Source organism: Pan troglodytes, chromosome 18 (genome assembly GCF_028858775.2).
Source record: "Pan troglodytes isolate AG18354 chromosome 18, NHGRI_mPanTro3-v2.0_pri, whole genome shotgun sequence".
NCBI classification, from domain to species: domain Eukaryota; kingdom Metazoa; phylum Chordata; class Mammalia; order Primates; family Hominidae; genus Pan; species Pan troglodytes.
In genome coordinates this window covers 87,852,711-87,869,401 of record NC_072416.2, presented here as the reverse complement: position 1 = coordinate 87,869,401, position 16,691 = coordinate 87,852,711, and the positions used below count along the sequence as shown (strand labels likewise).

At 57.9% G+C, this 16,691-nt stretch overlaps 1 protein-coding gene across 1 annotated transcript; it reads left to right on the top strand.

Moving 5' to 3' along the window:
• The first annotated feature begins 1 nt into the window (after position 1).
• CHMP1A (charged multivesicular body protein 1A) lies at positions 2–13,643 on the top strand. Its single transcript, XM_016930416.4, has 7 exons — positions 2–165; positions 4,333–4,352; positions 6,562–6,639; positions 8,698–8,844; positions 10,708–10,836; positions 11,325–11,512; positions 11,985–13,643. The coding sequence occupies exons 1-7, from the start codon at positions 159–161 to the stop codon at positions 12,004–12,006; spliced, it is 591 nt and encodes a 196-aa protein (XP_016785905.2). The 5' UTR covers positions 2–158; the 3' UTR covers positions 12,007–13,643.
• Positions 13,644–16,691: the final 3,048 nt, after the last annotated feature.

The window sequence follows — 16,691 nt, the reverse complement described above, 5'->3', positions numbered from 1 at the left end:
CCTCTCGCGAGAGCATCCCGTGCGACCGGAAGTGGGGCGGTGACCCCGGAAGTCCCCGCCGGGTGCAGGTTGGTCGGTTCGATCGCCGCCGGGACCTGACACCGCCCGGAGTTGGCGTCCCTTCTCCCTCTCCGAGTGCTGCTCCTGTCATTGTGGCCATGGACGGTAAGAGGTCGCGGCCGTCCTCCGGGGACTCGCGCGCGGGGCGGGGCCGCTTCTCCCACTAGCGTGGGCTCCGCCCACCTGGGGCCGCGGGCAGGGCTCAGGAGAGCTCGGGCCTCGACCGTCGATCCCCCGGGACCCCATCCCCAGGGCCTCGACCACCGACCTGGGACCCCTTTTCCCGGACCTCGTCCCCCGATCCCCGACCCGGACCCCATCCCCAGGGCCTCGACCACCGACCTGGGACCCCTTTTCCCGGGCCTCGTCCCCCGATACCCGACCCGGAACCCCTTCCCCAGGGCCTAGACCACCGACCCGGGACCCCTTTTCCCGGGCCTCGTCCCCCGATCCCCGACCCGGACCCCTTCCCCAGGGCCTCTGCCACCGACCCGGGACCCCTTCTCCCGGGCCTCGACCCCCGACCACCGACCGGGACCCTTCCCCGGCCCCCGACCCCCAACCCGAGATCCTTTATCCCGGGCCTCGACCACCGACCCGGGACCCCTTTTCCCGGGCCTCGTCCCCCAATCCCCGACCCGGACCCCTTCCCCAGGGCCTAGACCACCAACCCGGGACCCCTTTTCCCGGGCCTCGTCCCCAGATCCCCGACCCGGAACCCCTTCCCCAGGGCCTCTGCCACCGACCCGGGACCCCTTCTCCCGGGCCTCGACCCCCGACCACCGACCGGGACCCTTCCCCGGCCCCCAACCCCCAACCCGAGATCCTTTACCCCGGGCCTCGACCACCGACCCGGGACCCCTTTTCCCGGGCCTCGTCCCCCAATCCCCGACCCGGACCCCTTCCCCAGGGCCTAGACCACCAACCCGGGACCCCTTTTCCCGGGCCTCGACCCTCGATCCCCGACCCGGAACCCCTTCCCCAGGGCCTAGACCACCAACCCGGGACCCCTTTTCCCGGGCCTCGTCCCCAGATCCCCGACCCGGAACCCCTTCCCCAGGGCCTCTGCCACCCACCCGGGACCCCTTCTCCCGGGCCTCGACCCCCGACCACCGACCGGGACCCTTACCCGGCCCCCGACCCCCAACCCGAGATCCTTTACCCCGGGCCTCAACCCTCGACCCGGGACCCCTCCCCCCAGGCCTCGATCCCCGACCCCCGATTCGGGACCCCTTCCCCGGGGCCTCCATCCCCAACTCTCAACCCGGTATGCCTTCCCCGGGGCCTCGACCTCCGACCCCCAACCATGGACCCGGGACCTAGACTCCCGACCCAGGACCCCTTGCCCCGGGCCTGGACCCCCGACCACCGACCCAGGACCCTTTCCCCCGCCCCTGGCACTCCTCAGCGTCAGGCGCCCTTTCCCGCCAGCTCGGTAGAGGGGACTGTGCGATGCCTGTTCGGCCTTTCGGGCCTTGGAATGTCGGGTCAGAGGGCACCAGAAAAAGTGACAGTTGCACCCCCTGCCCCCAAACAGCATCACTACAAATCAGAAGGGCTCAGACAGAAAGCGCTCCCTGAGTGCCAGGCCCTGGTCACAGCAGCTCTTTGCGTCCATTCTCCATGTGGGGAAGCAGAGGTTTGAGCAGGAGCCAGCACAAGGCAGGCGTTTCTGTGCTCAATGGGACGCCCTAATTCTTACCTTCTACATCTGGGGCTGGCTCTGTGCTCACGGATACCAAAGAACAGGAAGAATCTGGCAAAATGAAGTCCTATGTTTGCTGAAACATCGTTGGGCTGGTGTGATGGGCAGGCTTTTAAAAATACTTTTTGAAGGGCCGGGCGCGGTGGCTCACGCCTGTCATCCCAGCACTTTGGGAGGCCGAGGCCGGCGGATCGCAAGGTCAGGAGATCGAGACCATCCTGGCCAACGCGGTGAAACCCCGTCTCTACTAAAAATACAAAAAAATTAGCCGGGTGAGGTGGCGGGCGCCTGTAGTCCCAGCTACTCGGGAGGCTGAGGCAGGAGAATGGCGTGAACCCGGGAGGCGGAGCTTGCAGTGAGCCGAGATCGCACCACTGCCCTCCAGCCTGGGCGACAGAGCGAGACTCCATCTCAAAAAAAATTCTTTTAGAAGTGTGAAAAGCTATAGTACCACCGTGTCATCATCATGAAGGAAATGTGTAGAGATTTTCTACAAATTGCCCTGAGAGAAGATGAAAGATAACATCTACCTCCCGCCACAAAAAATATGCTGGCCAGGCTGGGTGTGGTGGCTCAGGCCTGTAACCCCAGCACTCTGGGAGGCCGGGCACGGTGGCTCACGGCTGTAATTCCAGCACTTTGGGAGGCCGGATGTGGTGGCTCACGCCTGTAACCCCAACACTTTGGGAGGTCGAGGTTGGTTGATCACCTGAGGTCAGGAGTTTGAGACCAGCCTGGCCAACATGGTGAAACCCCGTCTCTTCTAAAAATACAAAAATTAGCTGGGCCTGGTGGCATGCACCTGTAATTCTGACTACTTGGGAGGCTGAGACAGGAGAATCGCTTAAACCCGGGAGGCAGAGGTTGCAGTGAGCCAAGATGGTGCCGTTGCACTCTAGCCTGGGTGATAGAGTGAGACTCCGTCTCAAAAAAAAAAAGAAAAATTGTGGCTTTTCACTCCACAGCTCACTCATCTCTTTTGAGGGGACTTCTCTCAAGCCCATGTCAGATTTCCTCAGAGTCAGATTTTGCCTTAGCTGGGTTTTTGTGCTGCCACACACGGCTGGAAGAGAAATCTGAGGTGAGGAAAGCTGAGGTGAGGGAAAGCTGAGGTGAGGGAAAGCTGAGGTGAGGAGGGCGGTTTGGCCAGCATCCCACAGTGAGTTGGGTGGGACGGCCCGCCTGGCCTGCACTGTGTCATCTGGGTCAGGCTGGCTGTTTTCCAGTCACAGATAACCTTGGCCTTGACCACACCTGAACTGATAGATGACAGGTTGAACTTGGCCTTGACCACGCCTGCACTGACAGGCGATAGATTGAACGATGCCCAGAGCTTGCTGGAACCCCGGGAGGTCTCATCTTGGAGCCTTGGTGTGCATTTGTGAACACTCAGTAACCTCATTCTTTTACAGGCTCCATTTCCTCATTCTGGCTAGTGTGGTAAAGCCCTTTCAGGAATCAGGGGTCAGGGTCGCTCTCCAAATTTAGCAGTTGAATGAATTGAGATCAATCCTACTTTTTAAAAAAAATATTTTTTCTTTTTTTTTTTGAGACGGAGTCTTGCACTGTTGCCCAGGCTGGAGTGCAGTGGCGCAATCTCGGCTCACTGCAAGCTCTGCCTCCCAGGTTCACGCCATTCTCCTGCCTCAGCCTCCTGAGTAGCTGGGACTACAGGCGCCCGCCACCACGCCCGGCTAATTTTTTGTATTTTTTGGTAGAGACGGGCTTTTACCGTGTTAGCCAGGATGGTCTCGATCTCCTGACCTTGCGATCCGCCGGCCTCGGCCTCCCAAAGTGCTGGGATTACAGGCGTGAGCCACCGCACCCGGCAAAAAAATATATATTTTTCTAATAGAGATGAGGTCTGACTATATTCCCCAGGCTGGTCTGGAATTCCTGACGTCAAGTGATCTGCCCGCCTCAGCCTCCCAGAGTGCTGTGATTACAGGCGTGAGCGACTGTACCGCTGGAAATCAGCTCTTTGATGTCTAAGAGTTACCACCTTGCTATTTTTATCCATTTACCTTCGAGGAGAAAGAGTCTGTAAAAAGTAAACTGTCAAGTACTGAACTTTTAAATTGGCCCAGGCTGGCCTCAAACCCTGGCTTTAAGTGATCCACTGGCCTCGGCCCCCCCAGAGTGCTGGGATTACAGGTGAACTTTTAAATTGGGAAAGAATCCCAAGGGACTTTTGCAAAGTTACATTAATTATAAACCACCATCTTTTGGATTCTAACCATGGCCAAAAGATGCTGCGTCCATGACCTCTTCTGTCCTCACACTAACCCTTTGAGATTGGCTGGTACCACCCTCATGTTCCCAACAAGGAAACAGGGAGGGAGGGTCTGCATTTGCTGGGCCCTGTGGCTAGCAAGGAGCCAGGGCTGGCACACGAATCTGTCTCGTGCCTCCCCTGTTGGGGAGGCTCCCCAAAGGCCCCAGGCAGGTGTGGTCTGTGTGTGTGTTCTAGCTCCTGGTGTCTAGAAGGATCCTAGTGAGTCCTGCCTGCCAGAACTGTAACGTCCCATTCCCAATCCTCAAACCATTAATTCCCTCTTTCTTTGCAGATACCCTGTTCCAGTTGAAGGTATGTACCGAATGGCCGTTCACCCCAGCCCTGTTCTGGTGAGGACAGATAGTATAAGCCACGCTCACTCAGAGCCACAGAAACAGTCGGGCAGATTATATAACAGTTGAGTGACCACCACACAGGGCTCAGACTGCTGACCAAGGAGGGGATTATTGAGCCACTTTGGTGACATATTAGCTCTTTTCTTACCTGAGGCTAAGTGGAGGCAGATCCTTAGGGTCATCCATGAAAGCCATGAAAGAAAGAGTGTTATCTTTTTTTTTTTTTTTTTTTTTTGAGACGGCGTCTCGCTCCGTCGCCCAGGCTGGAGTGCACTGGTGTGATCTCGGCTCACCGCAACCTCTGCCTCCCGGGTTCAAGCGATTCTCCTGCCTTAGCCTCCTGAGTAGCTGGGACTACAGGCGCCCACCACCATGCCCAGCTAATTTTTTTTTACATTTTTAATAGAGACGGGGTTTCACCACGTTGGCCAGGATGGTCTCGATCTCTTGACCTCGTGATCCGCCTACCTCGGCCTCCTAAAGTGCTGGGATTACAGGCGTGAGCCGTTGCGCCTAGCCTGGAGTGTTATCTTAAGAAAGACAACTTGGGGCCAGGCGCGGTGGCTCACGCCTGTAATCCCAGCACTTTGGGAGACCGAGGTGGGTGGATCACAAGGTCAGGAGATGGAGACCACAGTGAAATCCCATCTCTACTAAAAACACACAAAAAAATTAGCCGGGCGTGGTGGCAGGCACCTGCAGTCCCAGCTACTCAGGAGGCTGAGGCCGGAGAATGGCGTGAACCCGGGAGGCGGAGCTTGCAGTAAGCCAAGGTTGTGCCACTGCACTCCAGCCTGGGTGACAGAGAGAGACTCCGTCTCAAAAAAAAAAAAAGAAAAGAAAAGAAAAAAAAAAAAGACAACTTGGGCATTAGGCCTTGGTGTTCCGCTGTGTGGACTCATTCTTTGAGATCATTTGAAGGAGAGCTTTCTGAGTATTCCTCCCACGTGGGGTGGAGGTTGCAGCTTCCAGTAATCCAGGGGCAGGTTTCCATGCATTTCCCTGGGATGTGCTCCTGGCTGCTCATCTGTGGCCAGCTTTATCTTGCCTTGTCGCTGGCTCTGAGCTACTGGGCAGGAGTGATGTGCCGGAGCTACCGTATGCAGCTTTGGGATGTTTTCCCATCACGGTGGGCCTGTCAGTTGCTGCTGGGCACAGAGGGGACCGGCTGAGGCCTGATTGTGTCCTGCACCCTGTGGTGCTGTGGTGGCCAGGGCTACCTGGTACCAGGGTGTCTGTGGTTCCAGATGGGTTGCCAGAGGCCCTGTTTCCTTGAGGTGCTGGTGGCCAGGGCTACCTCGTACCAGGGCGTCTGTGGTTCCAGATGGGTTGCCAGAGGCCCTGTTTCCTTGAGGTGCTGGTGGCCAGGGCTAACTGGTACCAGGGCGTCTGTGGTTCCGGATGGGTTGCCAGAGGCCCTGTGTCCTTGTGGTGTTGCCAGAGGCCCTGTTTCCATGTGGTGCTGGTGGCCAGGGCTACCTGGTACCGGGGCATCTGTGATTCCAGATGGGTTGCCAGAGGCCCTGTTTCCTCGAGGTGCTGGTGGCCAGGGCTACCTGGTACCAGGGCATCTGTGGTTCCAGATGGGTTGCCAGAGGCCCTGTGTCCTTGTGGTGTTGCCAGAGGCCCTGTTTCCGTGTGGTGCTGGCAGAGCAGTTAGACCCCCGGAAGCTGCGTGTGCTGCCCAGCAACCTCCTGCATCCACAGCATTCTCTCGAGATAACATTTTCAGGTGTGTTTTTACCTGGAGTTCTGTATTATGACTTGGGGGTAGCCTGAAATGAGTTTCGTTGAGTCTTTCTTTGACGTTGAAAAGCCATCCATAAGCAGGAGCCGAGATCAGAGTGAGAGGTTTTTGACCCTTCCGCTCTGGAGGAGGCCTTGGGTGAGGCTGTTCACGGAGAAGACAGACACTGGAGAAAACCCAGACAGAGCCTGAGGCAGAGCAGGCAGCTCCCTCCTCCAGCTGGTGCCATCTCTCGCCGCCCAGGATGCACGCCCACAGGCTTCACGCCTTCCCTGCCGTGTGCTGGGCCCAGGCTGGCTGATGGGGGCTTAGGAACCTGTGTGGGCACAGGCGTGGGCACAGGTGTGGGGGTGTGGAGAGCCGGGCCTGGGGGATGGGCTCCGCATGTCTGACCCAGGACGTTCCGGCTTCCGCTCAGTTCACGGCGAAGCAGCTGGAGAAGCTGGCCAAGAAGGCGGAGAAGGACTCCAAGGCGGAGCAGGCCAAAGTGAAGAAGGTGAGACCCTGGGGGCTGTGGGGTCATGACTCTCCTGGTTTGTCTTCTGTCCTTTTCTGCCCTTATTTTTGTGTCCTGTTTTGTTTTGATGCCTTTTGGGGAGGGGCAGGGCACTTTCTACATCATGATTTAATCGTCACCTTGAGGTATATATATATGTATATATATATTGTTTGTTTGTTTGTTTTTTGAGACGGAGTCTTGCTCTGTCGCCCAGGCTGGAGTGCACAGGTGCGATCTCGTCTCACTGCAACCTCCGCCTCCCGGGTTCAAGTGATTCTAGGGCCTTCGCCTCACAAGTAGCTGCGATTACAGGCTTGCACCCAGCTAATTTTTAAATTTTTTTGTAGAGATGGGGTTTCGCCATGTTGGCCAGGCCGGTCTCGAACTCTTAGCCTCAAGTGACCCACCTGCCTTGGCCTCCAAAAGTGCTGGTATTGCAGGCATGAGCCACTGTGCCCAGCCTAATCCTCACTATGATTTCTGAGCCTCAAAGTATTTGCTTCCCACATAAGACAAACAGGCACTCAGGAAGGGAGGTGCTGTGTGTGGTGGAGCCCAGAATGGTTTCTGTCCCTGCCCTACAGCCCCTGCCAGACCTTCCCAGCCCACTGAGGGCGTCCAGAGCACAGAGATGAGTGCATTGCCTTCATTGTTTTCCTTCTTTGCATTTCCAACATTCTGAACTTGATTTTGCCATCTGCAGGAGGAGGGCTCCTAGCTAGCTGTCTGCCACGATCCTATCTTTTTTTTTTTTGAGATGGAGTCTCGCTGTTGCCCAGGCTGGAGTGCAGAGGTGCGGTCTCGGCTCACTGCAACCTCCGCCTCCTGGGTTCAAGTGATTCTCCTGCCTCAACCTCCTGAGTAGCTGGGATTACAAGCATGCGCCACCACACCTGGCTAATTTTTGTATTTTTAGTAGAGATGGGGTTTCGCCATGTTGGCCAGGCTGGTGTCAAACTCCTGACCTCAGGTGATCCACCTGCCTCAGCCTCCCAGAGTGCTGGGATTACAGGCATGAGCCACTGGGCCCAGCGGATCCTATCATTTTTAGCTCTCTCCTCCCTACAGAGCTGGTGTCTAGGGCATCAGGGTCTGGGCAGAGTCATGATGCCCCTGCCCCATGGGGTGGGATGGGGCTGGAGGCTCACAGGGGTGCCTCTCCAGGAGGGGTCCCCTCCCCATGATGGACAGGGCAGAAGGAAAGGAGGGATCTAGGCCGGGCGCAGTGATTCACGCCTATAATCCCAGCTACTCGGAAGGCTGAGGCGGGAGAATTGCTTGAGCCCAGGAGTTGGAGGTTGCAGTGAGCCGAGATCACACTGCTGCACTCCATCCTGGGCCACAGAGCGAGATTCCATCTCCAAAAAAAGAAAAAAAAGAAAAGAAGGTAGGATCTTGTGCAGCTCTTAAAACTGTGTAATCGGTGAAGTAGGTCCCAGCGTATTGGACTTTGGTAACTCTTCACCCACAGCCAGGCTCCCAGGGAGAAAGGAGCTCAGAGAACCGCCTGCCACAGGCTCTGAGTGTCACCCGCTGTGTCCCGTGCCCAGTGGAGTGCTGGAGGGGTGTGGGGGGAAGCAGAAGCCTGCTTGGGGGGCTGGGCTGGGGCCTGGGTGTTTGCATTTTTAGCTCAAACATTTCTGGGGAGAGGCCCGCCCACCGCCTCAACACTGGGCTCCTAGGGCCGGGTGCGGTGGCTCACGCCTGTGATCCCAGCTCTTTGGGAGGCCGAGACGGGCAGATCACGAGGTCAGGAGATCGAGGCCATCCTGGCTAACACGGTGAAACCCCATCTCTACTAAAAATACAAAAAAATTAGCCAGGCATGGTGGCGGGCGCCTGTAGTCCCAACTACTCGGGAGGCTGAGGCAGGAGAATGGCATGAACCTGGGGGGCGGAGCTTGCATTGAGTCGAGATCGCGCCACTGCACTCCAGCCTGGGCAACAGACCAAGACTCCATCTCAAACAAAACAAAACAAAACAAAAACTGGGCTCCTAGCAGGGGGCACACACACCACCAAGCTCTTCCAGCTGCTTTTCCCCCCGGGTTTCAGGCCCTTCTGCAGAAAAATGTAGAGTGTGCCCGTGTGTATGCCGAGAACGCCATCCGCAAGAAGAACGAAGGTGTGAACTGGCTTCGGATGGCGTCCCGCGTAGACGCAGTGGCCTCCAAGGTGCAGACAGCTGTGACTATGAAGGGGGTGAGTGCTGGGCCCTGGTGCTGGATGGGTGGCGTCTGCTGGCTGAAGCAGGAATGGGCTCTGCGGTCTGGATCTGGGGCAGCTCAGAGTTGAGGAAAGCTGGATCAGCGCGGGGTGGGGAGGTTGACGGAAGCTGTATCAGCGTGGGGTGGGGAGGTTGAGGGAAGCTGGATCAGCGCGGGGTGGGGAGGTTGAGGGAAGCTGGATCAGCGCGGGGTGGGGAGGTTGAGGGAAGCTGGATCAGCGCGGGGTGGGGAGGTTGAGGGAAGCTGGATCAGCGCGGGGTGGGGAGGTTGAGGGAAGCTGGATCAGCGCGGGGTGGGGAGGTTGAGGGAAGCTGGATCAGCGCGGGGTGGGGAGGTTGAGGGAAGCTGGATCAGCGTGGGGTGGGGAGGTTGAGGGAAGCTGGATCAGCGTGGGGTGGGGAGGTTGAGGGAAGCTGGATCAGCGTGGGGTGGGGAGGTTGAGGGAAGCTGGATCAGCGTGGGGTGGGGAATGCTGGCAGGGACACAGGTGAGGCTGCACCCTGAGCTTGCAATGATGCCCCAAGAAGGACCTCTTGATAGGACTTGGGCTTTTTTTTTAAATATATATTTTTTAGAGACTGTCTTGCTCTGTCACCCAGGCTGGAGTGCAGTGGTGCAGTCACAGCTCACTGCAGCCTCAACCTCCTGGGCTCAAGTGATCCTCCTGCCTCAGCCTCCCAAGTAGCTGAGACCACAGGCATCCACCACCATGCCCGGCTGATTTTTTTCATTTTTATGTAGAGACAGGGTGTCTATGTTGGCCACTCTGGTCTCAAACTCCTGGCCTCAAGCAATCTTCCCACCTCGGCCTCCCAAAGTGCTGGAATTATAGGCGTGAACCACTCACTGTCACTGTGCCTGGCCAGGCCTCGGTCTTGGCAACTCCCACAAGAGGCAGAGCCTGCATGGCCAGGCTCATCTCCTGGGTCAGGGACGTCACAGCAGAGCCTTGGCTGTTGCAGGCATTTCCTTCACACAGTGCAGGTGGGCCAGGAGAGCACAGCGGTCCTGGAGACCCCACGTCAGCAGCCTTTTCTCCACTGACCCCGCACTGGGTCTCTGCGTCGGCGGCCTTTTCTCCACTGACCCCGCGCTGGGTCTCCGCGTCGGCGGCCTTTTCTCCACTGACCCCGCACTGGGTCTCCGCGTCGGCAGCATTTTCTCCACTGACCCCGCACTGGGTCTCCGCGTCGGCGGCCTTTTCTCCACTGACCCCGCGCTGGGTCTCCGCGTCGGCGGCCTTTTCTCCACTGACCCCGCGCTGGGTCTCCGCGTCGGCAGCATTTTCTCCACTGACCCCGCACTGGGTCTCCGCGTCGGCAGCATTTTCTCCACTGACCCCGCACTGGGTCTCCGCGTCGGCAGCATTTTCTCCACTGACCCCGCACTGGGTCTCCGCGTCGGCAGCATTTTCTCCAGTGACCCCGCGCTGGGTCTCCGCGTCGGCGGCCTTTTCTCCACTGACCCCGCGCTGGGTCTCCGCGTCGGCGGCATTTTCTCCACTGACCCCGCGCTGGGTCTCCGCGTCGGCGGCCTTTTCTCCACTGACCCCGCGCTGGGTCTCCGCGTCGGCGGCATTTTCTCCACTGACCCCGCGCTGGGTCTCCGCGTCGGCGGCATTTTCTCCACTGACCCCGCACTGGGTCTCCATGGCCTTTTCCATCGAGTTGGTGGTCTTTCCATAGGACCCAGATGATAGCTTAGCCCAGAGTTGGGGTTTTGTGAGTCAGGGTTGGGGTGCCCCAGCTCTCCTGTCAGAGTCCAGGGGACCCGTCCCTGGTGCGTGAGCTCCACTTGCCTTTCATCCTGTTCCCTCCTGCGCTCTCTCCTGTCTCAGGTGACCAAGAATATGGCCCAGGTGACCAAAGCCCTGGACAAGGCCCTGAGCACCATGGACCTGCAGAAGGTCTCCTCAGTGATGGACAGGTTCGAGCAGCAGGTGCAGAACCTGGACGTCCATACATCGGTATGTGGCCCCTACCCTTGGGGCTGTGGCCTGGGGACAAGGAGGGTGTGTGGGCAGCTCATCGGGAGGGGTGGCTCACAGGCTGACGTGCTGTCTCTGCATACCTGTGGTTGCTCCCTGACGTCACCAAGCATCCTCTGTGCTGGGTCCCTGCCAGGACCCTGACAGGTAGGGTGGGCAGGGCGGCAGGGGCCTCCTGCAAGCACCTGGCTCCTTGTGGGGAGGCTCAGATGGCAGACAAGCATGCAGAGGTGTAGAAAGATGTCCACCCGCGGCAGCAGGCATGGCACAGTCAGAGGGTGGGGCTGGGTGGGGGGGCAGGAAAGGCTCCTGGTGGAAGGTGAGACAGAGAGAGTCACTGAGAGAACAGGGCAAGAAGGTGGCTGGCTGTGTGAGGGAACGAAAAGTGCAGTCGTACCCTTGTGAAGCTGAGTGGGGCCCCATGGGCCTGGCCCCACCTGTTGTCCAGAGCATACCCCTGCCCCCAGGTGATGGAGGACTCCATGAGCTCGGCCACCACCCTGACCACGCCGCAGGAGCAGGTGGATAGTCTCATCATGCAGATCGCCGAGGAGAATGGCCTGGAGGTGCTGGACCAGCTCAGCCAGCTGCCCGAGGGCGCCTCTGCCGTGGGCGAGAGCTCTGTGCGCAGCCAGGAGGACCAGCTGTCACGGAGGTAGGGTCGGTCCCCGAAACGCTGTGTCACCAACCCCACGCTCTGGTGCTGTGGGAAGGGAGAGGGGGTTACGCTCTGGTGCTGTGGGAAGGGAGAGAGGGTTGTGGGTTAGAGGCTGGAAGAGAGCTTGGGCTGAGGCTCCGACCAGGGAGCCCTGATCTCGACTCAGAGGCCCCAGCTGCAGCCGCCCCCAAGCGAGCCGCCCTGCTGCTGCCCCGTCCTGCTCCGGCTGGCGTGGGGGCTTGAGTGTGTGTCAGGCATGGCGTTTACACACGTCTGCAGTGCACTTTAGAATACTGCACCCTTCCTAACAGATCAGGTAAGAGTGGGACAGGGCATGTCTGTTTCCAAGGCCTGTCACTCATGTTATCTCAGGACACTGAGGAGGAAAAGGGTCACCTTTGCTGGGAGCACGTGGTGGTCAGAGGCCCCCTTCCCCTGCCCTGACCCGAGTCCTGTTGTTGGTTTCCAGGTTGGCCGCCTTGAGGAACTAGCCGTGCCCCGCCGGCGTGCGCCGCCTCTGCCCCGTGATGTGCTGGAAGGCTCCTGTCCTCTCCCCACCGCATCTTGCCTTTGTGCTGACCCCGCGGGGCTGCGGCCGGCAGCCACTCTGCGTCTCTCACCTGCCAGGCCTGCGTGGCCTCAGGGTTGTTCCTGTTCTTTTAGGTTGGGCGGTGGGTCTGTGTCCTGGTGTTGAGTTTCTGCAAATTTCTGGGGGTGATTTCTGTGACTCTGGGCCCACAGCGGGGAGGCCAGGAGGGGCCCTGTGGACTTTCACCCAGCACTGTGGGGGCCTTCAGACTCTGGGGCAGCAGACATGCTGCTTCCCGTCAGCCAGAGGGGGTCAGGGCTGCCCTGTTGCCAAACAACTCCCTGAGGCCTCTCCGCACCACCTCAGCGGGCAGGAGGTCCCACCATGTGGACAGACATAGCCCAAGGAGGCACCACAGGCCTATGTGTGCTGGGGGATGTCAGGTGCCACCCAGCGCTGTCCTGGTGGTGTTTACAATGACATCCTCCTCCTCCATCATTCCAGGGGTGGGGTCTCGGCCGCCCCTACCAGCTGGCTGAGCCCCCTGGCCTCCTGCGCTCCCTCACTTCCCTCAGTTCCCAAAGCTGCCCAGTCCATGGGGACAGAACCGTCACTCAGATCCACATTCAAGTGTGCCCACCCTGCAGTCTTCATCCTCACTCAGCTGCTGCCTCTGGAGGTGCCTTTGGCCACATGTGCTGTGCTGTTTGTCTCCTCGACGGGGAGCCTGTCCACCAGCAGGCTGCGGTCCCAGCGGGTGCGTCTGCAGCTCCTCCCCTTGGGCAGCCTGGTTCTCCCGGAGGACCTTTCCCTGGGGCCCTGCTTCGTGACGATGCTGCCTGTGTCGCCCTCTACCATCTGTAAACAACTGGGTGCCTTCCCCGACCGCACCCCGATGCCTTCCCAGCTTGGAAGCCAAGGCAGCTGATGAAGGGAGCTCAGGAGAGCCGTCTTCAGCTGGGCTGGGGTTGGGGCTGCTGTGAGGAAAACCTGCCATTGTGGCCCTGGAGAGTCACCAGCAGCTCTTGGGAAGGACTTGCTGGGAGGCTGAGAGAGGCTTTGGGCACAGCCTGCTGTCTTTTCCATTTCCTAAAGTTTACTTCATTGTCTTGAGGCTTCCAGGTTTTGTTTTTGTTTTTGTTTTTGCCAAAGTAGAAAAGGCAGGTGGTGGGCGGCTGGCGGGGAGTGCGGGTCCCTGCCCCTCTTCAGTCCTGCCCTCCCCTCCTCAGTCCTGCCCACCCCGTGCAGCCCATGCTGAGGCTGCAGTGGTGTCGTGGGTGTTATGTGCAGGAACGTGGAGACCCTGACGTGGGCTCACTGCGTTTGGTTTTCTTTTCAGAACTTGGGAGCCCCCAGGGAGGGGCTCGTGTTGGTAGGTCCTAGACGTGGTTCCCTCCAGCCTCCCCAAAATCAACCCTGGTGTTGAGAGAACGTCTTTCTGTCCATCGTGGGTAACAGCCTTGGGGAGGGTGCAGAGCTCTGCAGAGCCATGGGCCAGGTGGGGCTGCCTCAGTCCTGTCCCCTTGGGCACTGAGGAGAGGGGCCCATTCACCTTTCTCCTAGAATGCTGTTGTAAATAAACAAATGGATCCCTGGAAACTTTCTCAAGCTTTGCTTTGGAGCCTTGGGTGAGCCCCTGGATGTGGCCATCTCCCCCAAGCTGAGGAGGGGTTCCTGGAGTGTTCACTGCTAGGGGCTGGGCAGATGGCTATGCTCATTCTCGGGCCCCATCCAAACCGACAATCTCCCATGTTCAGTTCTCTGCTTACTTTGAAATAATTTAAAACTTGCGTAACAGTTGCACAGTACATGGTCTCTGTGCACCTCGGCCAAACCAGGACACTTGCTGGGCACCGTGGTCCTCCTGAGTCTGGTCTAATGGGCACTGTGGTGCTCCTGACGGTCTCTGGTCTGACGTCCCCGCTGCACGTCCTTGTGCTGCCGCCTCCAATCTGGGAGAGTTCCTCGGTTTTCTTCATGGCCTGAATGGTTTGAAACCTGCTGGCTGCTATTTTGCAGAATGCTCCTCAGCTTGGGGGGGGTGTGGTTTTCCCACGATGCATTGGGGTCTTCATGACTGCTCGGTGGCAGGGGCGTGGCGTCCCTGTGTCTTGGTGCTGGTGACTTTGTGACCTTCACCACTGGGTGCAGTGGCATCTCCAGGCTTCTCCACTGTGAAGTTAGCATTTTCCCTTTTTATTATTTTTGAGACAGAGTCTTGCTCTGTTGCCCAGGCTAGAGTGCAGTGGCACGATCTTGGCTCACTGCAACCTCTGCCTCCCGGTTTCAAGCGATTCTCCTGCCTCAGCCTCCTGAGTAGCTGGGACTACGGGCGCCCGCCACCACACCTGGCTATTTTTTGTATTTTTAGTAGAGACGGAGTTTTGCCATGTTGGCCAGGCTGGTCTTGATCTCCTGCCCTCTGGTGATCCGTCTGCCTCAGCCTCCCAAAGTGCTGGGATTACAGGCGTGAGCCCCTGTGCCTGGCCGTATTTTCCCTTTTTAATTCATGTGCCTCGTGGGAAGATTGTTGAAGACTGTGCAAACCTCGACCCACTTTGCCCTGAGTGTCAGTGTCCGTCGACACAAATGAAATCACTGGTTCTATTGGGATTCTAAGGAGGACCCCTCCCCACTCCATTATTTCTATCAGTCTGGACCTGTTTGTTTATTGCGTGGGCTACAATGGTTGCTGTTGCTGACTTTGTGGCTCAGGTGGTGTTGTCTTGAGAGCATTTAGGTCAGCTTTCCACCCACCCTGGCAGTCTTTGGGCACGGCCTGACTCCCAGCACTGCAGGAGGCTCTGGCTTATCTTGGTCCCTGCCTGCCCCAGCCCTGGAAGCAGCCCTTTCTCCAGGAAGCTCCAATTCCTTCCAGTGGGGAATGGTATTTAGAAAACCAGGATCTGGAGGCTGGGCGTGGTGGCTCACGCCTGTCATCCCAGCACTCCAGGAGGTAAGGCAGGAGGGTCCCTTGAGCTCAGGAGTTGGAGACCAGCTTAGGCAACATAGTGAGACCCCCATCTCTACAAAAAATAAAATTAGCCAGGCATGATGGCATGCCCCTGTGGTCCCAGTCACTTGGGAGGCTGGGAGATAGAGGCTACAGTGAGTTAGGATCACACCACCGCACTCCAGCCTGGATGAGAGAGTGAGACGCTGTCTCAAAAAAACCAACCAGAAAACCAAGACCTGGGTACAAAGTGTGGGCCTCAGTGCTGTGTGCCGCTGGCCAAGAGGCGTCTGCAGCCGACATGGTGCACAGTGGTACACCCCTCTGCGTGCCCTGGAGCCACAGGTGCACACCGTTCCGTACGATTCGGTCCAGCCTCCCCCCCACCATTGTGCACAGTGGTACACCCCTCTGTGTGCCCTGGAGCCACAGGTGCACACTGTTCCATACGATTCGGTCCAGCCTCCCTTCGTTTGTAGCTTCTCTGAAAATTTGGCTTTGGCACACTGCCTTTCTGCTCATTTGTGCACAAATTAATTTCAGAATTGCCACCCACACTCCTGTGAGGGCCCCTAGCTAAAGAACAGCTCCGGGCCAGTGCAGTGGCTCATGCCTGTAATCCCAGCACTTTGGGAGGCCGAGGCGGGTGGATCACCTGAGGTCGGGAGTTCGAGACCAGCCTGACCAACACGGAGAAACCCCGTCTCTACTAAATATATAAAATTAGCCAGGCGTGGTGGTGCATGCCTGTAATCCCAGCTACTCGGGAGGCTGAAGCAGGAGAATCGTTTGAACTCAGGAGTCGGAGGTTGCAGTGAGCTGAGATAGCACCACTCCAGCCTGGGCAACAGAGCGAAACTGTCTCAAAACAAAAAACAAAAAATGCTCTAAGCACTGCCCACACCCTTTCACAGTGGCTATTACATGGTAGAGCCACTGTTTTTAATTCCAGTAGTCATTCAGGTTGCGCCATCTTGATAGGTCTTCATTATTTTTTGGGTGTGAAGCATCACTGTGGATGTGGTTGTAGATTGGGAGGGGTTGTGTCCCTCCCCTCAGCTCCAGCCACAGAGCCAGCCCCGTCACTCCTTGGCATGCCTCCCACATCCTCACGGTCCACAAAGCTCGGGGGCTTCGCAGAGAGAGAGGGCCCAGAGGGGTGGAGCTTGGGGTCTGCCTGCACCCCAGGATGGGGGTCTGCACCATGGGGAGGCCCCAGCCCCCCCACCCACCTCCATGTCACCTCTTGCCGGAATTCCCAGCTCTCTCGGGTTGGGTGCGCTCCTTCCCAACCTCCTCTGGAAAGGTCTGTTTCCAGCCTGAGGCTGGAACTCAGGATGCGTGAACACTGACCGGCTCGTGGGAAGGACTCTGGGAAGCAGGTGCGTTCCTGGGATGCCAGTTAAGGTGCCGTCTCTCTGGACACTTTGGTGTGAATTTAATGCAGTTAGGATTATTTTCAGACTAGGATTAAAGCTCTTCTCATGAGAAAATACTTGTGGGCGGCAAGCCACCCAGGTGCCAAGGCAAGAGACCGAGGGCGTGAGCTGCTCCAGTATAATAAAAAAAAAATACAATAGTTATACTAGAAATAGATTATAGATAATATATGTTACTAATCATCAGTTTGTGGCATTACTCTTTATTCCAATATTATAATAATCCTTGCTCTACAGTTATAACCTAGGACAAAC